General features: G+C 36.9%; 1 protein-coding gene across 2 annotated transcripts in view; it reads right to left on the bottom strand.

Annotated features, from left to right (window-relative positions):
* Window positions 1–2,566: 2,566 nt before the first annotated feature.
* Window positions 2,567–24,127, bottom strand: part of EFL1 (elongation factor like GTPase 1) — a 54,331-nt gene continuing 32,770 nt past the window's right edge. For both annotated transcript variants that reach the window (XM_015872991.3, XM_015872992.3), the window contains exons 16-20: window positions 20,134–20,265; window positions 18,336–18,483; window positions 15,948–16,954; window positions 12,317–12,501; window positions 2,567–3,105 (exon numbers count right to left, since the gene is read on the bottom strand). In XM_015872991.3, coding sequence (XP_015728477.2) covers window positions 2,917–3,105; window positions 12,317–12,501; window positions 15,948–16,954; window positions 18,336–18,483; window positions 20,134–20,265 — 1,661 coding nt within the window. In that variant the 3' untranslated portion in view covers window positions 2,567–2,916. The remainder of the gene's footprint in view (window positions 3,106–12,316; window positions 12,502–15,947; window positions 16,955–18,335; window positions 18,484–20,133; window positions 20,266–24,127) is intronic.

A 24,127-nucleotide genomic window follows, 5' to 3' on the forward strand; every position in this document is an offset into this window, starting at 1 on the left:
CATACTCCAAATTTTAAGGCTTCTTTTCAATCTGTCTGCAGAACCAAAGTTTACTCTGAGAGTTGAGAGTGAATTCACACCTAATTTGGGAATTCTGTTTGGTACAAAAATATTTTGCACCCTTGGTGTCTCTGCTCTTATCAGCATTAATACTGAGGGCGCAGCTGATGGCCTAAATGGTCATAGAGCTACAGGAAAGAAAATATAGCACAGCATTCCAATTACACTCTGATTCCTCCTTTAGATTCCTGCTTTAAAAACATAAAGCTCATTGAAAAAAAGAAAATTCTATGGAAGAAGATGGTTAATCACCTTAATTACCAGTGCTTGAAAAATGAAAGATTTGTAAAGCAACATCCAGAGCCAAAAGGAAGAGTCTTGCTGGCCACTGCTTGGTCTTCATTGTTTTTCACTGGAGAAATAGAGTGCCTTTCCATCTCCCCCCTTCTACAAAATGAAATCATTTGGAATACCCGCCCAGTCAATAATTACCATTCTCTAATAAATACTACCACTTAGAAACTTACCATTGTTTCTATACATTATCAGCTGGAAGGAGATCCTAAATATAGTAGAGCCAAATCTAATCAAAGGCCTATTTTTATTTTTTTTTCCACAAAGTTAAAAATTGAACATTTACACAAATGAAGTATCTTAAAAGTTGTGTATGCTCATTTTAAATATGCCCTATGCTCAGCAATAAAACTGATGATAGAAGATGATATAATGGCTACCTCTCAAGCCAATCTTTCCATGGCTTGCTCCATCAGCAAATTACTTATCCTGCTTGGCAGAGATCATCCAAAATTATCTCATATATATGTAACAGATAGGCAGAAACCAGCTACTGCAAGCTAAATTTCCAATAATCCAAAGAAAAAAATAATCATTGTATGTAAGCAATTAGATCCTCTTTGCACTAGAAGCCATTACTAAAGATAGCAGACTTAGCACTTATAGGACGGTTTGATTTTCTAGCATTAATTAGTACAGTTTTCGCCCCTTACAAATATTAGGGCTTGCAGCATCTCATCTTCATGCCATTTGAGATGCAATCTGAAAATACAATAAAGTGTGAAAGCTATTGCTAAATCTTTTAAAACCTGTGTTAATGCTCTTTCCGCTCACATAAGTATAGTAGATCCCAGTTAATCATGTGGTCACAACAACAACCAACACCTACCCATCTCTGAAGGGTTACTTACTATGTCAGCTGTGCAAGCACCTCCATGATTGCAGGCCAGACATCCTTAATTGCACCCTGGATTCAGTTAGCAGAGTAGCTGTAGTAGGCAAGGGGTCATTAAACAAACATTTATTTATTTTTTAAGCAGTTTCTGCAGGCTGCAGTACCTTCCACAGATATACCGCTGGCAAAGCCCTAACAACGTCAGTATATTTGTATAAGCCCTATTAGGGCTGCTGTGCAGATATACCCCTTGCAAAACAACAATAATTTATGGAACAACCTTCTAAGGAAGGTAAATATCATCTGCTTGAATAATTCATAACCACAGTCTTAAAAGGAAGCATTTCCATAACGAAAGCAAACAAAGTGGAAAAGAAAAGACTGCTATTTAAAATAAAAGCTAAGCAGTCAGAGTCATTCTACTTGTGAAACAAGTAACAGTTTCCTTTCCCCTAAGGAACAGAACTGATATGAATAGCTTCAGCCTACTGCATTAATCGACACAGGATATTTATTCAGAAGGACCAAGTAAGTGCTAAAGAAAAGCTGGGCAATCACAAATTAAAGTGGCTGTACTGTGGAAAGTAAAGAACAGCCTGTTTGCATGGCTAGCTGAAAAGCAACACTTTGCCAATAGTAAGATCAGATTTAGCAGAAAGTCAGTTGGCACAAGATTTAAGGACTAAACTACTCATTCATTCAAATAAATATCAGAAACTCTTCGGGGCCACCTATCTATTCAGTCCTTTCCTTTCCAGTTCAAGGTCATATATCTTGTCTTTTGTGCAAGATTTCCCTTTCTCTTAACTAAAACTTCGAGCCTTTGGGGAATTTGTTAGTGTTGGTCTGAATCACTTTGGGAACTTCAACATCTCAGCCACCTGCAAACAGCAAAACATTTTGTATTATTCCTGCAAGCATTTTCCCTCAATATATTCAAGTCAACAGGATGAACGAGTAGAAATTTCTGCAAAGAGTCTGTAAATACTCAAACAGGATTGGCAGGAATAGCCGTGTGCCTAGTTCAGTGATGGCAGGTCCCAGCTTAGGATAATTATGTAAACTTTTTTACAAGATGCCTTTCTAAGGAGAGGAAAAAAGAAAAGCCTTGTCTGGTTTGCAGTCCTCAGTCTTCCACGTGTGCTATTTTTGCCCTCTGGTTTAAGGACAATGTATTGCTACAACCTGGGAGTAGAGGCTGTATCACCTCATTTAGATGACTGTTTACATGAGGAACAGAGTGAAACAAATAGTTCAGAAACTCCAAGAAGGCCTGTATGTTTGCATATAGGTAACTATGGAAAGTGCTTGAGGGCAACAAATACATTACAGAAATGAAAATTAATTTTAAAAATAGAGACAAAAACATTAAGGAGCTAAATTCATTGCATAGTTTATTTGCAACAGACTAGGTAACCACCTCTAACTGCAATTACATCTGATAAATCAGAAAGAAACCAATTAAATTAGGAGTTCCCAATCCCATGACAGCAGTAGTGCAGAAAGCTTTAAAATCGGAGACCAATTCCAAGAAATATACCTACGATTTAAGTAAATAAACTATTTTCTCAATATGAAAGTTGGAAAGGCTTCTGTTCTTCAAAACATAAGCCATAAACATTAGAAAGTATAAGAAATATGGTGTAAAAGAACAAGTCCAGGAGAAATCTTTTAATCTGCTGCATAGAAAACTTAGCTGAACCAGGAGAGAAAGGAAGCAGACGCAGCTACTTATTCCTACTGAGGGTTCTTTGCTTCTCAGCATGCTCCACAATTTTTTCTTCTACATAAAGTCCCTTTCGCTTTCTTACTGCATTCATGTACTTGCGGGCCTGGTTCTCAGAGTCTGCCTTTTCCCCAAAGTGCAAATACTCTTCTTCAGTGGTTGGCACCCAGAATGGATCACTTGAAATGATCTAGGAAAAAAAATAATAAAGTAGAATAAAGGTTTTCCTAATATACTTAGTGCATTCCAGGTAATTTTAATCATTGAAGTACTTTCTGGACAGTTTATTGGCTACTTATGCAGAACACACGAGCATTCATCACAGAAAGCATGGGACAGCTTTTGAAATTCAGTCGTATTTATCTCTGTACATATTTATTTTAAGACATTTCATGGCCGTCAGTAACAATAACAAATAGCATTTATAAAATTTTTAGCTTTGAAGAAGGAATTTCTTGTTTAGAATATTAAGTCACCATGGTCTTATCAGAATTTATAAGATCTGAAGGTTTCAGCTCATCAGTCTGACTGTAGATTTCCTCCCTAGATAATTACCTAGATAATTACCTACAGGTAATATCACTTCACCACGAGAACAGGAACACTGCATCCATTTCTTAACCAAAGTCCTCATGGGAGAAGGAACGTGGTATGTAACAGTTACTGTGAGAACAGCAATAGTTATGGTAGTAATTGAGAACATCACTCCATGATCATTTCTGAAGTCTAATATTAGCACTGACAAGGACAGAATAAACTTCCCTAAATTCTAACTTAGTATTAGAAACTTTTTCTTTTGACAAATACTTGTAGCTGCCATTTGCTATTTCAAGCCAAATAAAATTAAAGCTCAGTCTAAGTGACATAAACCAGAAAGAAGGAAATAGAAAAAATAATGATAATGTGTTAGGACAAAGATTTTTCCTAGAAATATCAAATAAATTTAATACCTCAGATGCTAAGAAACACCTCAGTGGAATTACATATACAGTATATAGAAAGCTAGGACAATAACTATGGTACGTAGCCTGCCCCAAAAGTAATGCCTCCTACTTATTTACACAGACACCACAACAGATACAAAGACCAAAATAATGTATTGTGTTGCTCAATAGAGCACATTTTCAGCTATAGAACATTATTCCTCAAAACAGCCTCTGCTGCCACCTGTTACACGGCAACAACAAGTAATGGAATATTGGTGGGAAGGTTCAATCTGTACAGCCATACCACCACCAACTGACCTCATCAGCCAATATCATAAAATAGGAAGCATTATTTTTGGAGCATCACTCATAGAAGATGGCTATTTTTTATTAGGAAACATTGCAGGATAATTCCTGTAAAAAAGAATTCTAGGCCCCTAAGTTAAGGAAAAAAACACCAAAACATACTAATTTGTTACAGTTAAGTATATACATAGTCCTGGTAAATTAAATAGGATATCAATCATATGCTGGAAGAGACCTGCAGCCTTACTTATTTAGGTGGGAAATTAACATACATAAAGTTGTCTCTCTGAAAACCGAAGCAAGCAGAACTCATAAATAAATGGTATGAAATTTTGGTTTCCAAATGTTTCTGCATGTTTTTAACGTACCAATAAGGGCCATCCAAGCATAGAAGAATCCACCTGAGCTATACCCATCCTGATGTCTTATACAGGGACTTTCTACCAGTGCCTCAAGGCAATTCCTTGACAGCATATGCCAGTAAAACAGTAAGTAAGGGAGCACGATTATGCACTTGAAATAAAGAAAAAGACAGTGAAAATTGCTGTTTTTTTCTTTGGTTAGTTTTCCTCCCAACTTCTGGGCAAACATCGCGTGCTGACTGGATCAGGTTGTTGTGATGTTCATACTAATCATCATCATGCTGGAAAAACACCAGAAACTTCCCCCAGTCAGGACCTATCTAAAGAGCAGAACAAATGAAAATGTCCAAGTTCAAGAAGAAACACAGGAATGAGAAGTGACTCGTACTCAATAGACATGCTCCAGAACTACTGCCAAGGGACAGCACGCAGCTACAAACTACACCAATTTAAAGGGCTGTTACTATTCCCTTTGATTAAGTTTCTTCACATCAGCAAGTCACCTAACTCCAAAAATACACTCTGAAAGAAACAAGGAATGGTGGCTCTTGAAGGAAACACTCAAGACTGAACTTACAGGTCTAACATACCACTGCACTATGCAGAGCTGAACTGGAAAGAGACCAAATTAGGTTTTGAAAGCCACATCAGTACCTGCAGGAACTGGCTTTGCATCTCATCATGCCTAAACAGCTCTGGCATTACATTCTGCTTCTGGAGCAAGTTATGGGGACACTTGAGAATTCCTCTTTCTGAGGATCATTCCCAAGCGAATGGTGTGGACATACTGTAGAAAATGTGGTTAATTAAACACACCGTGTTTGTAGTAAACACCGTGACAAATAAAGAGAAAGAGGAAGCCAGATCCACTGAGTCAGCTGGAAATGGAGGCATCAGTCGTGCTCTTCCTTTAAGGAGTGAGCAAATAGCCTTGTTAATATAACTCCAGTATAACTTCATAGAGGTGTTATTCACACCGTGTTAAAAAAAAATAAACAAAAAAGAAGATTTTCTGATTCTTAACTTCTGACTCCGTAAGTGAAACTGAGGACAAAAGTAGACTACTCTTCACATCACATTAATGGATCAAAGCAGATGCTCCTAGCAGTTGGCATCCACTGTTCCCCACGCTCTGTACATATGCTGCAAGAAGGTAAAAAAAAAAACAACCAACAAAAATTATGTTTCCCTCTGATGCTCCACGATTGCTGAATTCAATTTGCCTACAGTGGTAGCTGGCAGAACCATGGGTCTGGGCTTTCTGGAATCAGAACTGAGTTGTTTTTTAACCCCTGAACTATTGTCTGTATTCATGGGAAGTGCGTAGGGGACACTGGAATCTGTGACAGAAATCATGTTTTTGTCTGGATAGAGTCCCGAATGATCAGAGAGCAACTACTGTGTGCTATGGAAGGTCCATGAAATCAAAACAAAAAATAAAGAATTAAAAAAAAAAAGAAACAGCAATCAGTGAAATCCAGGCTAATGAATGTGTTCCACAGCTCACTGCAATGAACCAATTCTAGGTATAAAAGAAGCAGTGTTTAAAATGAAATCAGTAAGGATTAGATATTTTAAAAGCAGATTAGATTACTTCAGATACTTTAAGTGTAGATGTATTCTTGAGGAAAAATAAGTAATTCCAAAGCAAGAAGTTTCATTAAACATCACAACTATTCAAACTAACACACCCAAACAGCAATGTCTCCCAAGGCTTGTTTAGTAACAGCATGCAGAGTAACATGGGCAAAACAGCTGTCATTTTCTTTTAGCCTAACAACTTACACACTAAATATTCAAGCAATGCATGCTCCTATCTTTTTCAGACATAATCTGAACGCTTGTAATAATTAACCAATAAAAATGCAAATAATATGAGTACTATTTTAATACTGAAAGACAATACAGTATGTACTAAATTCTGCAAATGATTATGTAAGTTCATCAAACTTTTCAAGACTTGAGTTAGAACAAATTACTTTCAATTCCAGAGAACTTGGAATTTTAAGCCTTAATACGAGGATGATTTATTATTTGCATTTCAGTGGCACCCAGATGGCTCCAATAGTGGTCTGTGTCCCATTGTCTGGTGTGTTTCACAAAACGATGGCATGAAACAGCCTCTGCCTCAGGCAGTCTAATTATGCAAAACAAGGTTGAGAGATGCATCAAAAGCAAACAGACTGGATCTGCCTAGTTCATCCAAAAGGTCAGGCAGATCTGGGAATGCAGCCATGTTGCTGGTAGCATTTCCCCTCCTGGTCCTTACTGTCTGATGGAGACAAAAACTTTCTTTTGAGCCAAGTAACATCAATGTGGAAAACGCTTTAGCTGGACCATGAGTACAAAGAGCAGCTTTACTCTATCCAGTGAAGACTACAAGGCTAGCAAGTAACGTGTGAAGCAATGTGAACCATATAAGAAGGTGACAAAATTCAGTGTGCTCAAGCACTACCAGGGATAGTTTTGCATGCCAGGAACAACATTATGCTAGAAGTGGTTACTCAAAATCAACTTTAAAAGAACTACTATGCACCATGTCAAAGGACAAACACACCTCAGGGTATCAGAATCTTTTCTACCTTTGAAAAATCAATGCTAGAAAGATACTTCAAGAACACTGACAGTCCAAATGGTGGCCAGCATTCAGTAACGACAAAGACTACGTAACTAATATGCACATTGCTGATATGCCTTTTAGATACCTGAAGCAGCCTCGTCAATCAGAAATCACCCCTGCCTTTCAGGTAATGTGGCAGAAATTTGCTGAGGTTTATGTGAAAAATGACTTTGAAAAGCCGTCATCTCCAAACTGAGTTTTTAATAATAAGCTGAGTCATGCTGTAAATACGCTTCTGCTCTAAGCATAACAAAACGGTGAGAGAGAAGCTTGGATGCAGGCAGCGTTTCCAGCACAGAGAGTACCAAGAAGGATACCCAGTAAAAGCAGGTAGATTGAGCTGCACCCATTTAATTCCAGTGGGAAGCAGGTGTCATTGCTGTTCCCACTTCAGAGTACTGAGCAACTGTGCACCTGAAACACTCATAAAACACTATGCTGGGGATGAGGATGAGATGGTAGAGGGTGGGAGGAAAAGTACATTCAATATACTTACAAATTTTACAGAAGTACCTACAAATAAATGTTCTTAGGATAAAGATAATAATAATGTATTCACAGTTATGTTATTGAAACACAAATTTTCATATTGTACCAAATACTTTGTGTACCAGCTTGTCCATTTATAAATAGCTAATCTCTATATCATATCCTGAAAGAACAACAACAAAAAAAGGAATCCAACTCATCTTCCACCTCCCTTTTAGTCAGATCTTTGACTATCCTGTAGTCAAACCTGGGCTTCTCAGAAGGATGTGGCCACTTTACATCACTATACATCAATTTGTAGCAAAGAAACAAATACACCTTCTTAAGATTATTACATATAATTCTATGATATAGATAGCACACTTCATAACTTGACAAAAATCTCACTGTTTTATTTCTCTCTGCATCCTTGTATTTTCTTGCAAAAGCTCATGATTGTAAATTACATGGTTTTGAGAAAATACAATGAGAGAAAGACCAAGAGCGTACAAGCATAAATCCAATTCACAAGCTCATGTATTTCATTTCTACAGTCAGCTGGCAAAAGCCTGGAAAAATGAGAAAAAAGTCAGATGGGTTTTGTTTCAGAGAGGAATTTAGAGAGAATGGAATAACTCGCATTCAAGCTTTAAACATTTAACCTGTAGGTTAATGACAAGAGTGAAAATTCACTACAAAGAAACCCCAGCACCCAAAGCACTTCAGAAGAATCCAAAGATTCCAATGACAATATCCAATAGGGATGGCCCGGGCCTTAAAACACAGGAAGTCAGATATGACATTGCTTCTTTCAATAAACACTGTAATAATGAACATTTGCACATTTAGTTAGAAAATAAACTCGTGGAAGTTTACTTTGGCTCAAGAACATCATCCTTGTTTGTGCTCCAATCAGTGATAGCCGAGTTTTAGCTGTGACTTCAGTCAGTAGCTACAAACAAGGATTAGGGAACTGGAAAGAAAATAAGGAAACCTGTGGCTTTACTGTTGTGCTTTTTCCTGTTACTTAAGAGATGCATAGGAAAATCAAAGCTGCACAGCTTTTATTTACTACCTTAATTAGCTTCAGATGTTCTGGTTAATATAAAGACCTTTTCATATTTGAAAGGTTCCAGGTTACTCCTAGAATTCCTTAGCATGCCTAAGCTGACACTTGCACTAAGAGGTAAAGTCACAATTTATACCTAATAAAGGTTCATGGAGACTATTAAAAAGTATCTCATTACCATGCCCAGCATCCTGTTTAATGCTGGCCAAACAGCCTCATCCAGCAACTTCCACATTAAACACTTATCTTCTATGTGAGCACTAAAATGACTTACAATTAGGAATGAATAGAAAAATCACAATATAAAACTTCCAGTGATTCAGAACACATCAGATTCTTATCATATATTACATGCAGCCCTTCTTTTACCTTTCTACAGAGCCTTATAGCGGAGCCTAGGCACTATTCTGCTCAGAAGGAATAGTCAAATAGAACTAAGATCAATCGTATGTACAGATCCCCCTCCTCTCCCAGGAAGAAAAGACAACCGATGCAGTCTGAAGATGTGCATTAACTGGAAAACTATACATTTCAGAGCTTTACAAGAAGTAGTTCTTTGAATATTTCTGAAGTTGCAGACAATTCTCATTTGAATTGAGCCACATGCATTATTTTCACTATAATACATTTCCCAAATGGGATTAGAGCTCCATTATTCTAAAGTGCTGCTCCGTAATAAATATCTTCTTGCTCAAAGAACTTCATGAAAAGACAAAATGGCATGACTCAATGCAACAAGTTACTGCTCTACTAGAGTTACACTCCAACCGAATGTATGTTATTAATTCAAGGATTAAAAAAATAGAAGGCATTCATCAGCTCAAAGCTACGTACTTTTAACTAGGAATTCAAAGGAAAGTTTAAATCACAAGTAAAGAAAATACGGCCAAGTCAACCCAACACACTTAACACGGACAGCATAAGGAAAATAATACTTGACTATCTTTTAACATGTATTTATTCAATCTGGGACCAAACTGAAAGCTCCCAGTGCTGGTTATTCTTTATAGGCAGAAATAAATTCAAGTATGACAGAAGAAGTGAATAAAACAAAGGCGTATCTGACAAGATAGACCTTGATACATGCACTGCTCCATTCCCTGGGGCTGGAGTGATATGAACTACACAAGACAAATTAACTGGAAATTTCATTTCCAGAGGCTCATTTAAACATCTGTGCTATCACTGATCTCCCTTATTTTATAGTCTACAAATCATATTAATGAAATAATAGTAATTAAAAAAAAAAATCACTCTCAATCCTAATCTCTTTAAATATCCTTCATACATATAATTCCCATGAAATTAAGTCCTTGAAAATTTAAAAATACCAAAAAGTGGTACTTCAAATGTAAAATGGGGAAATCAAGGTGGCAAAAGCAATCTGTGTAGAAAAACCCACCTTTTCCTCGGGCACCCAGGTAATAAGCAAAGCACACTGAGGAAAAACCACTTTAAATCAATGCAGTGTGACACAGAAGGGATCACACAGAATGCACTTAAGGCAACAGACACACACTCAGTAACATCGCAAACGTGAATGAAAACCCAGTAGCTACTACACAGCCTATCTATCTTCAACAAATAAGGAAAACACCGCATGAGATCTCACAGAGTTCACATCATTATCTTACAGTACAATACATGAAATAATTGGCATGCAAAAAAAATGAATGGCATTTGTTAAGCATACACCATGGATACCATGAATATACTGTGACAACTCACCAGGAACTTCAGACCATCAAAGTCACACCCAATACTTGATGAAAACTGTTCCCTTGATTTGTTTTTAGCAGGAGAACCAGAGGAAAGCTTTACGAATGTCTCACGTGATCTGAGACACAAACTATTTCTCCTGGCTTACCTGTCATACCACCAGGTATATGACACCAGAGATTCTGAAATTGATATTTATTTAGCTCAAATTCCTAATATCTGACAGTGTAAAAATATATGGCACAGTCTGGGGGTAGAAGGGAAGGTCATAGAGGGAAGGGATTTCAATTTTTGCTTAGCATTGCAGCACAGTAGCCACAAATCCTAAGGAAACTGGCACAGAACAGTGGTTAGCTGGAATTATCGTCCTTCTGACTGACATCCCTCTGGGGCACTGATACAAGAGATACTTCAGACAAAAGACCAGTTAAGCCACAAAACCTCACCAGCTGCGCTTCAGATGAGGACATCCAAAACTGAAAAAAAATAATCTACTGTACATAATCCTGCCAATACTTATGGGTTCGAAGTATCTAATCTGTACTGCCTCACATCCCTTTACACACCAAGTTGTTGTTGTCTATTTTTTGAACACACTCTACTTATATGGGCTGCATTTATCCATTGCATTTTTAGCACCAGCAAGGTAGTGCTGCCAAGGAAGACGAGAAGTACTGTTTCAAGGACTCTCAACTCTTTTGATAGCAAATGATTGGTTTTCGGAGATGCTCTTTTACCACAAAATTCCTGAGGCAGTTGCAGGAATTGCTAAGAAATAAATACTGCTACTGAAGTATTTAATACACACTCCTATTAGGACAATTTAGCTATAAGAAAATGAGGAAGAATACACGCAGTATAAAAGACCAGCACATACTTTACAGAGCAACAGAGGAGAGTAGACCATACCTGGAACCACACATAGTGCACCTCAACTCAAATCTGCAGTTGTTTGCACTCACAGACTTGACATTTGTCACAAAATTGAAGATAAAACAATAAAAGTAAAACTTTCTAAGCCATTTAACAAATGCTCCTATGGTCCTAACATCGCATCAAATAAAGGAACATCTGACCTTGAAAGAATTAAAAATCTAGACTTCAGTTATTTTAAAAAGTTCACGTTATTGGTTTAGACTCTTTATCCTGAATCTATTTTTAGTTCCTTCAATTAAGTCTTCCAAGGCCGCCTACAATGCAGCTTTGTTTTGCTTTAACGAGGAATTCTAATTTAAAGCTTTCTGCTTTACTCCTTGAAAATCTGCACTGTAGGAACAAAATGAAGTGCGCTCTCAATTGATAACAGTTCTTATTAGCTTTCCCATCTCAGTATTTCCTCTACACCTCTACTTAAACCCGTTCATTTCCGTAGGTAACAATAATGAACAAAGGAAATGATTCTGAGGACACTTCCATTTACTGTGACCAGACCTGATTTTGAAAGAATTGCATCAATTCCCTTTGCCTTTTAACATGGAAACATATGTAGAGTAGAAAAACGTGAGGACAAAAAAAACACCTTGAAGCATTTGTTAATCACTTAAAGGATAACTGTCAGGTAAATGAGATCTCTTGATGCATTTCCTATTAGCAGTAGCCTACGTCCCCACCCCAATAAGTTTATCAGATAATTTATTTTAAAAGGCACTTAAAATTTACAGAAACCAATTTATGAAGAATCAGTTTCATTTGTGAAGCTCTTTGATATTGAAATAAAAAGCATCCCACCTCAAGAAAGTATAACTCCATTTCTGAACAGCATCACCCTAAAATTAAGTAAGACCAATATAAAGCCACACATTTTCCCTCTTCATTTCAAAAATGAATAATCAAACATCTTGACCAAAACTTAACCTTTTCCATTCATTATTCCAGTTTGCCACATCTACAGGAAATAGATCAAACCAGATGGAGTGAATAGATGTTTTTACCTCCCAGTGGCTGAACACCAGCTGCGGACTGGCCAGGCCACTAGTTCTCTTCCTGATTTCATCAGCAAAACCAAAGCTCTCTGCTACTGGCAGGACTGCCTTAATAATAAACACATCCGTTCCCTCTTTCATCTCCTCTTGTAACACTCTGCCTTCTCTTTTGGACAAGACGGCGTACACACGACCTGCAAAGACATTACTTTGATGAGCTTACAAATACATTCATATTCTGCAACGTTAAGAGAAATACGTAAATATTTAGTCAGGAAACTTCAGCGTTATATAAAACACATCATTTCGTGGCTCTCATTCTTCCCTGTAAAATTTTAAGCGAATCCATTAATTTCAGACAAACAACATATTCTGTCAGTACTATGTGCAGAATAATATAAATAACAGTTAATAAATGATGGCTACTGTATGAATCTGGATAACATGTGTACTATGTACATTTGAAAAAACAAGCATGTGACAGCGTAAAAGGCACTATGCCACATTATGTGCCAAACTCGCTTTACTTCAGCTAACCAAATATTAGAGAAACGTTACAAGGTAAGAGATGCTACTAAGAAATAATGCTGCTCAGAAATTACATCCCAGCTGCCTTTAAAGGTTTATTTGTTTCAGTGTTTCCCTCTGTGCTACCTGTGTCCCAAATGCTGCAGTGCTACTAAGGCACAGAAAACTTGTTCATTGGGTATTTACTACATTTAATGTGGCCCAACTAGCTTTTAATTATCAAATCCTTAAGTTTGTCAGCAGCAATTTTCACTTTTCTTTCCCAGATACCATGTCCTCTGAAATACACTGCAGATACGAAGAAAGCACTTCTGACAACACCCACATTCAACTTTATAGAAGGCATCGCGCTAACCTGCTGTTAAAATGGTTTTGCAGGTTAGGCATCCTACAGACAAAAGCTCACAACTACATTCCTGCTGATGAAAATGAAAAGAACAGAAGAACATATTCCAAACTATGAACATGTACTGGCAGCTTTTAAACAGTGATCCTTCCTGGAAATAATTAGGAATATCCAATGACTTCCCAATAATTCCCACCTATTCTGACTTGGCAGAAAGATACCATTAAATACCATAGTCACATGCATTGATTTGCATATCTATTTTAAACCTTTTTAGGGTATTGGAAGAAATGCTGGAATAGGTTTATTTGCTTTTATTTATTTATTTTTTTAAAGTATGGAACCTGGTCCTTGGTAAGGAAATTCAGCACTAGCACACAGGTAGAGCAGTTAAACCTTCATGTCAGATGCAGATGGTGAAGCATCAGTTCAATACCAACCACTGCAGAGTTTCTAGTTCTCCACTAAAATGTGGGCTGAAGTGTTCTTCCTGTCATCATTGATTATTTTATCTGCTCGTGCCCTTACCAGGACCTCCTCACTGCTCCTCTGGCTGAACGTCACCTTTACTATGCACAATAGTCTTCTTATTGCTTGTGAGGAAATTGAGGAAATACTTAAGATTCTACATTTCAAATGACAGGAAGATTAAAGCACGTTGAAGAGAAGTCACTTGAGTCTGCCGTGCAAGGATAGCTTTTGTTCACATAACTAAATGACTTCAAGTCTAAGAAAATTCCAGTGACTACAGAAAACTTGGAGCTATGAAAGGGTCACATATCAGCACAGCTCACACATCAGTTAAGTGAGTTTGGTTAAGCACATACTGCTTTAACATTTAGGTTAAACACATGTATTACAAAAAAGCATCACACTGAGGTCACTGTTTATATGTTGTGGATGAACCACACAACATACATTAAAGCTATTTGTTCAAGCAAGCAAGTCCAAAGCCACTTTATAGGTTATTAATGTTAAAAGTCAAAATACTTATTTTTCTAATTGTAATAAGTAGGACTTAGAAAAATTTGCATATGTATTAATGAGATAAGGGAACAATTATCATAATGCACTTTAGATGAACACATTTTCTAGACACAGTTCATTGAAGACCAGTCTTCCAAAACACAGAAAACAGAAGATAATTTATTTAGCTTACTTTGGGTTTCCTGCAACACGCATTTCATTCAAGCAGCAGTTCAGGCTATCACAAAGAAGATATGTGTGGTCTTCAGTGTTACCACTATGGGCTGATGCCAGTATATATACATATATACACACATAAATATATACACACACACTGGAGAAACAGAGGTCCTAACTCTGCACTAATAAGCTGAAATAATCAATGGCTTCAGCAGCATCAATCCCTAAAAAAATGCCATGACTTGCTGTTTAAAAATCAGTGAAACAATTACATTAAAACAATGACAGTACTCAAAGAAAACCCTTCAGGATGCTGCAACATACAGAATAAATATGTGCATAACAGATTCACTTTAAAAATATGTTATGTTCAGCTCCTTAGAATATTTAAGCCCTGTTCACCACTTCACTATACTGCAGCGCTCTTCAGAAGGTCAAAGGAAAATGCCAAACAATTTCTGTTTACCCTGGATGCTAAAATAACTTCTTTTATAAAAACAAACAATTTTCATACAGGATAGAAATAGTTTGCACATACAGCAAGATCAACATTTTCAAGTCTATGGGTCACCATAAGCTTAGGAACAGGGAAAGGAGCTGCTCTTCTGTTTTGGAGTCGGTGTGTTTTCGCTTATAGGACTGAGCCAGAGATAATACTATGAAGCTGTGTGAACTGTTCCCTTAAATGCTCTGATCTCAGGCTTTCTTTACTTTTCTTCTTTTCTTTTTTAATAACAACATGAGCATTGCTATCAAATCCAGAAAGAAAAGCCACAACAGTGTCTGATAAAATCGTTTCTCAATTAATTTTCATTTGCATAAGCAAAATGAAAAGATAGTCTAGCTTTAAGTATTCTAAACACAAGAGTTTGCTATAAAATCTTCGAAGCGAGCAGGTAATACAAAGATGCATTAAAACTCAACAGGATATCAATGAAAGGAACACCAACTGAAAAAAAAATTAAGTTATAAAAGCCAACGCTTTATCACAAGCCAGCTGTCAATTCTTACTGCATAGCAAACATGCTTTTCACTCACCCTCAAGGACACAATTTATTGGCTTTAGCTTATCCATAATAATGGATTTGTAATAAACCAGTGCATGTCCATGGCTATCACCATCTAACACACATTCATTTAACTGGACTAATCTGCTTGTACATCTGAGTCCTAAATCACACTCATGAAAAACATTTTCATGTATTAGAAAGCCATGTTTCCATTTCATTTTATGGCGCACATCCCTATAAGCAATCATGCAGTAGTGGGCATTTTTTGCAAACAGCAATTCAGATTCTGTTTTTTTCATTTAAAATTGATATACTCGTTTACACTGTCAAGTATCATGCTTGTATGCACAACAGCAGAGTTTTACAGCCAATAAATACATCTTTCATTATAGCAACCTCCATGGAGAACTCCAAGAACAAACGTTAGGGTAAGTTTAGTGGCATTGCAAGGAGGCATCAGAGAGTCACTGCAGAAATCTACCACAGAACTAAGAAAAACCTCTGACACTTTCCTCATCTTTTTCTACCTTCTGATTCAGTCGAACTTTAAACACCTAAAAATTAACACATTAGATCAGCAAATTCTTGATAAAGGGTTGTGTTGTCTTACCTAGAACTTCCGCAGTAGCCATAATTTCACAGGTGTACATTGCTGCCATAAGCCTCTGTGGTTTTGCCTGCAAAGCATAACGACAAGCTTCCTTCATGGTGGCAATCAGCTGTCCAGAGAAGGGACCATAACAATCCATAAGTGAAACTTCTCCCTTGTTTTTACTATTTTTTTCAAGTGACTTTGGAACAGTTTGACTACTCTGTTCATGTTCATTCTCACTGCAAATGTCAGCAGTGTAAGTGCTTGTTGGAGAAACAGCTTCTTCACTTTCTTTATGTTCTACAGCATCGCATTCCCCTGAATCCCGACTTTTAGTTGGAAGCATCTCTCCAACCTTATTCATTTCCCATTTTTCCACTGCAAAACACACACCCATGAGAGGTTCTTCACACATGGGACCTGAAAGCGTAGCCAGCTGAAATCCACTTACTATGCTGTTGTCAAAGTCTCCATACTTACTTACTTCTTTCTCAGCATTCTCAAGGCACTGCCACACAGAATTTTTATAACCCTCAAATTTATGTAACAAAATATTAGGCCCACATTTCCGTGGTCCAAATGACCAGATATGATCAACCGCATTTCTCCACTTCCTTCCCTGCAGATTTTGCTCTAATTTTTGTTTGAATTCCTTTATTTTGTCCATAGTCTTCTGATTTATTTCATGAGTGTTTTTATCTTCATTCAGAGATGTGCTGAGTTGCTCCATAGTTCGTATCAAGTCACTGTTTTCTTCAAGAAGTCGAGTTACCTCCTCAGGAAGGGGCAATGCTCTTACACTGAGCGTAGCTTGTTTATTTGGAGTAGATATTGTAACAAGCCCATCTGAATCAACCTGAATTCCTTCAGGAATTTTATTTTGGTCCTCTTTTGTTTGATGTATGACAGCAACTTTCTGCTGCTTTCCTATTTCTTCATTCACCATGTCGACTTTCGGAGGTCTCGTTATTGTTTCTCGAAATGGAATAATAGGTGCTGACACACTAATCTCTATCTTTGCAAACCTGTAAAATAGAGTTCCTTAATTAGCTTTAATTTTAAAATTACTTTTAAAACGAGGGGCTGGGGAAGGTAGGGCAGTGGCCTTAGTACGGAACAGATGTTCATGAATAAACTGAACTGCAACACAAATTACCAGATAACATACTTCAAACTATTAGAAATACCATGTGCATCATAAGGGAAAGTAGCAGTACAAAACAGAAGTACTATTTTGTCATTGTATAAATCATTGGTTCACTCACATCTTGAAAACTATGTGCTGTTCTCCTTCCTCAAAAGAACTATTACAGAACTAGAAAAAATAAGAATAAGGATGATTGATGGTATGAAAATACAAGTAGTCTTCAGATTTTTCAAGGATATGATAGAAATCTACAAAACCATGAGGGGTGTAAGGAAGGCTGAGAGGGATTAGCCAATAACCGAACCACAGCAGGCCCTGAACTACCCCTGAACTGAAAACAATGAAGGCCCAACAGAGTATCAGTAGGAGTTTTTGCATCTTGCTCTTTCCTAAACATCCAATTTAAGCCGCTCTGTTGGACACATGATATGGAGTTAGACAGATATTTCGTTTGAACTAAAACAGCTGTTACTACAGAGGGATGCTCTGAAAAAATACAGCCCTGGGAAAAATGAAGGTATCAAATGAAATGGCAACTAAGGAAAAAAAGTAAAAAAAGTAAAAATCAGGCTTACAAAGGAAAATGTTAGACAAGTAAATACACGGACTGCTACTAGCTCCTCAGTAATATCCTATCTCGTCATCATTTCATTATTCCAGTAAAGTTTTTTCCCCCAAAATCTGGAATAATGCCAATAATAAGGATTATACACACCCTGGGGAAAAATGCTGAGCAAACTGCAGCAGTACATCTGTTTTCAGAAACAATACAAATATGCTGCACTAAGTCACAAGGAGGATAATGTTAAAAACGTATTCAATTTGAAAGTGATCCATTCTAACTTCCATAAGAAGCATTGTCTGATATTAACTGGAAGTAGCATGATAATAACTGGAAGTAGCACGGATCAAGAGCAAAGGCATGGGAATTTTGTCTAGAAACCTCCAGTCACGTTGCTTCCTAATTTTGCGGAGTTCAGTTACCAGACCTGGTTCCCCTCACGGTTCCTATTTTTATATCATTACACTCTTAACTGAAATCCTGAAGCTACTGCCATTTATAATTTCTTTGAATACGGCTTTTATAAAAACAGTGAACTAGTTGCTTCTGCACATCTGCACACACTGCAAAAAGGTACAGCTATGATTCAACAGTAAAAGCTATAAATAACATAAATCAAAGATAGATGCATCTAACTGGCAAAGAAATAGGAAACAGTTACTGAACAAAAATATTCCATCTCCCTGTTCCTTCTAACCTTTCCTTCAAGTCATCCAAGCAACGCTGCAGATGAACTTCTCCTGCTGTCACTAGCACATGCTCTCCTGTCTCCTGGATCAAAACTTGGACGCATGGATCAGCTTGGTTTAAAAGCTTCATTCCTCTCACCAGCTGAGGCATATCACCTGGCAAAAGAAGGTTTTATTAACAAAGTAGTACTGAGGAAGGAATACTTGAAGACAAACGTATTTAAGTTGAGGAAAAGTAATGCTCAGGATTTAAACTGGAAGCCACTGAAAAACTTTAATGCTATTACAACCTGAAAGGGGGAGAGGGATATCAGGTATCTGTGTGGGTTTTGGTGAAATAAAAGACATCATTAAAACAAAGGTGTTTTAAAAGAGCTGCCTTGAAGTTAATGAACAGTCACAGCTGAGTCAAATTTGGCTTGTCCACATCAAACCTATGCATAAAATAGCATGTAGGCAGCCTTTCACAGTTAATAAAAATAGTTTTTAAAAATTATCACTCCTTTGTCTTACTTTATATATGGGGGAAAGAATACCAACAGGCTTTCAAGGAATGCAGATCCATGTTCAGAAGGAATAGTGACATTACACTTGTCATTCTCTTGGAAACTATTAAAAGAAATACCTTATTTATACTAAGCTTTTAAGTGTACAAATACAAAGTAATTTAGAAAGCCAGAAATTAAACCATAAACAAAAAGTATTATTTCACATGGCCACCACAATGACATTCAAATTTGTATTCTGCATTTAATCAGTCTGAAAAGGAGCAATGGCTTTTCTTTCTTTAAGAGTTTACGGTAATCATACAGACACCCACACGAGACAGCATGCGAGGGTCACCCCAAGACTACATGCAGCTCAATAGCAAATTGATCACTTTCAAGCTGAGCCTATAATGGTCTAATCTTGCATGTCTTCTGATACTGCAAGGAGCAGCTGACTTTCAGGAAACTCACAAGTATCTTTGAGAATTTGTATCTATAACAAATTTGCCTCAAACAATAGATTCAGGAGTTACTGAAGGAAGAAGCTGGTGATTAAAGAATGATCCAGCTTCATCTCCTCAATGAGAAAAGAAAAACCACTCTAAAATTATACTCCTTAACAATTTTCAACTTAATATCACACTTACTAAAAACTTTAAATGTTTTCAAAACTGCTTTAACAAACGAGGATATACAATATATAATTATATAATAACAAATATCTGCTAGATTCTCCCACTGCTTTAGGAAACAAAAACTGAACAACAACAAAAAAAAAAACACAAACATGTAACTTTAATGTTAAAGAATTTTGGATCTAAATTGGAAGCTAGTTATTTTGTTTCTATTTACACAAGAAATGGAAACCGCACTGAAATATAGCCTAAAATATGCTGCTCTGGGTTGGGGATAGTGGGTAGGAATCAATTAGAAACCCAAAGTAGTACAAATATTGCAAATCTGTGTCAAGAGCTTAATGATATAGCATAGAAGAACGGCAACAGAAGTGAAAAACACAAAGATACATTTTACTTACCCTCACAGTAAAGGAATATCGAAACCCTAGCATCATGTAGTGTCCTACTTGTGATATAGCTAAGTGACCACAAAATGTGCAGCAAAATATTCTGCAACTCAACCTTACCGAGGCATGGGCAAACCAGCTAGAAGCATTCACTAGGATAATGAAATATGTCCACCTAGATTTATTTGGTTTGTATCGGACCTATCACTTAATTGAATGGATTGAACATTAGCTCAATCAATTGAGAGTGGGAAGCTGAGCAGCTGTCAGACTGAATTTTCCTTTCAAACTTACTTGGATGTTTTGGTTCAACGGCCACCCGCACAATTGGTGTAGCCTCAAAGTTGAGAGGTGTAAAAGGTGGGCAAGCTGGTGATGTTGACAAAGTTGCCGACTTTAGCACAAAATCTTGCAGGCCTCCTATTCCTAAAGGAAATTGGAGAGGAAAAAAAGAACAGAAAAGAGTGTCATATGAAAAGAAACTACACACACACTCTCTTCAAAAAAGCTGAAGTTATTCTAATCACAAAATGAGAATTAAAAAGTCCTCATTATTCTCATTAACTCTCTGTTAAAATATGTTCAAGTAGCTTTTTCCTGACTATCTACCATAAGAAACAAACAAGTCAGTACATCTAATGATATACAAATTCAATACACATGTAATTTAATAGGAAAAAAAAAAATGGAACCTTAATTTCACATTCTATGTCTGATTGAAAATTAAATTTGTATTTGGAAAATGCAGGGATGGATCTGTGCTCTCTCCTCCTCATTCTCTCCTAATGCCAGAGGAGGGATAAGGAGAAAATCTCTTAGCCTCAGCCCTCCATTATCACCCCAATACTGTTCCAGGTTCTTTTTTGGCTTGCTCTTATTTATTTGAGAAGAGAAACAAAGAGAGTCGGCTTCCACCCTATGAGATCATGAGGGAGTTTAAATTCTGAAGAGCCTGTCTGCTGCAGAGTGATCATCTGCAGAATGGGGCTGTTTCTACAGCTCTAAAGGCCAAGTGACTGCCCAGTAACGTATGCCAAAATCTGAAAAGTCACTATTTAAGAAAACTTGCCTCAAAAGTAACTGGAAGCAGAACAGCATTCAGCAGCTTTAAATGCAGGACGGCAGATGCTACAGTGAAAATAAATCTGCGTAAACTCTGTGTTGCACCTGACCTATGACCAGCATGTATTTCCTCTTTTTCACTTATTCAACATGTGGTTTGAATGAAAAACAAATGCTGGATCATCAGCACCACTAGGGACTGAGTAAAGGGATGGTCAGTTTTATTCTGATCTTCTCCAGCTGGTAAAAAGAAAATGATTTAAAAGGGAGACGAACATCTTCTTTTCACTATGCAGCGTGAACCAGAACAATCAAGTTATCAAATCTTGCATCAGACAGACTGAGCCTTTTCTTGACAGACATTACAGCATTCTTACTACCTAAATCTAAAACTCTCTGCTCGTTTTGCATTTGAAGGCAAAAGTACAAAATTTATACCCATGTCTGGCAGCAAAATACACTAAAATAAAAAAGATCTGTTTCCATGTAAATCTGTTCGATTCACAGCCTGAGTATTTTCGCTTACCTAACTGCATGTGCTATAGCAGAGAGCAGCATTCAGCCCTGGTAATCCATTTATTTCAATAAAACTATTGGTAATGAATGTTGGCAAGAAAACAAAAAAAAAAAAGGCAAAAAACAACACACGCCCATCAAACCAAAGATACAAACTTCTTGCATTACATAATTAAAAGCAAATGCTAACATTTTCTGAATAATACTACAAGAAAACAAAACTTAGCTAATTCCAAAGTACCACATAAAATGACAATAAAAGTATTCTACCGTTATGCTGCTGCATCAATCTTACCACTGATCCCACTGAAACATTCTACTTGATATTTAGCTTATGGATATTATCGATAACTGGTTGAATGGACTTAGAAAAGCCACTCCAAAATTATGCTTATATATTTGCCTCCACTCTTAAGATTTTGATGCGTTCAGCCCTGCTTTGTTGTACAGTTATTTTCAAAAAGAAAGGAACCATAGAGAAGAAAAATCTGCTTATGCAAGGAAGATGATTAAAGCAACTGTTTTTATGCTTTAGGTGAGATGAGAATGAAAGCAGCATGAGAATGGAAGCAGAACTACAGCACTGCAAGTATTTTTGAGTACTTATCTCTCAAAGAGCAACCTATTCCACTGCGCTCTGTCACACAACCAATCAGAGATGACATTAGGTAGTTTGTTGCACATTGGTTTTACTCATTTTATTAAGATAAGGTAGAGATAAAATATCCGGGGAAGCTTTTAAATATGAGGATTAACATGATCAGGAAACTGCTTATTTTTATTAGCTCTGCTTTGTGATAAATCATGTAAATTCTTCACAAGAGTAAATGCTGAAGTCTGACTCTTCAGAGGAGCGTGTAAAACTTCACGACTCAACAGCTTGTTGTACATAAACTCCTTACTGGAAATATCACATATTTCATTATATACTGTGCAACAGCTTCCACTTCCCAGAACAGAGTCAAAGTACCTTCACAGATTTTGTAATGGATGGCAACGAGCCACACCTACTAAATGGGTTACTACTGTATACACCTTCATCCTGTTACAACAAGGATGCCCCCTCCCTGGAAGCATTCAAGGCCAGGCTGGATGGAGCTGTGAGCAAACTGGTCTATGATTCTATGATTGAAATCAAATTTCTAGACAAGATTCCACATACTTTTTACTTCTGCACCTCACTGGTAACCACTACATTTTCAGTGCTAATTTCGCATCGTTAAGGGTAAAGCACACTTTTCCCACTGAATCCAGCTAACAGGATCCATAACAGATAAAGACTGACATAATTAGTTTCTCTTGATATCAATAGACTCAGCATTTGATGTTCTTTCCAGACACAGAAAATGTTGCAGAAAGCACCATGTACAACTTTTTCTATCAGACAGGGAAACAATTCAGTTTGCAGTGTCAAAAATCAAACAAAGAACAACATAAGCTGTTTAAATGTTGAATTCTGCCACATTGTTACTGGCCTCAACACATCAGTTCAGTGGATCTTCATCTTCTCCCACTGATGATATCACTGCTTAAGAATCCTTGGCTGCACTGGAATGGAGACTCATCAAGCTGACAGTATAAGGAACTAAGTAATGCCAGGAGCTCATGTTAATCTTCCCAGTACGGCTCTGTGTCTACAGTAAAATACAGTTGCTTATCAACACTGTTTGTTTGGAAAGATTAAGACTTTACAATATGCAAAGCCTCCTGGTTTAAGCACTCCTAGCAATGCACTATGCATTAGTGAAGAAAGGCCATGCAAGCGCATTTATCATTTATGCAAAAGGAGGTGTGGCATAAGCTTTGGACATCTACACAATGTAAAATCTTAACATTAACATGTGCCTTTTTTTTTTCCCCCCCAATAGGAGTTTACAAATACTGAGACCTTCACAATTTTCTTTGGATTACAACACAAATATCCCTTTTCATCCTGCTGAGATATCTTTTGAAATAAATATATTTTTTTAAAAGATATTTAAAAACACACAGTAGGAAATAAAATTCACAAATCCACCTTTAAAATATAATTTGCTCTTCAACATTTTCTGCTTTTCCTCAAGATAAACAGGCTAAAAGCCAACAAAGACAAACAGAAGGGTAAAATACAGTTGCCAAATAATAATAAATTCATTAAGAAATTAATGAAAATAACTCCGTAGCAATCGACATCCTCACTCAAACCTATTGAGAGAATTCCCTGTTGCCCATTATCTAACAAAAGAAAAAAGAAGTGGATTTTTGCAAGGAGGAACTGACTTCTGGTAGGAGTAAACTCAAAGATAATAGCAAACGTTTTTATATTCAAGATACCTCAAAATGTTTTACAGATTACAAGGATTAAATGACAGTAACCGTGGGGACTTTGGACAAGAATGTAGCTACTATGGCTTAAGAATGCTTTGTATTATACATTTATTGCATGAGATTTTCAAGCATGTTTCCATTGAGTCTCATGGGCACTGCACAGAAACATCTGAGGGCAGAACTTGACCTTTCTATATTAGAAACTGTTTCTGGAAGAGAAGGGAATGTAAATCAAGACACAGACCACATTCTAGTTGAGATTTCATCGACTTTTTCCATAATACAGACCACATGTTAGCACAGATTGCACATGAGCCTCCTCATCTCATTTGTGTACTTATCCTTCAGTCGTTCATACTTGCTTCTGAAACAAGTGAAATTGCTTGTAAAACAGAATATTGTA

The sequence above is a fragment of the Coturnix japonica genome, chromosome 14 (assembly GCF_054131305.1).
Source record: "Coturnix japonica strain WE chromosome 14, WE-NBRP24, whole genome shotgun sequence".
In the NCBI taxonomy this organism is placed as follows: Eukaryota; Metazoa; Chordata; class Aves; order Galliformes; family Phasianidae; genus Coturnix; species Coturnix japonica.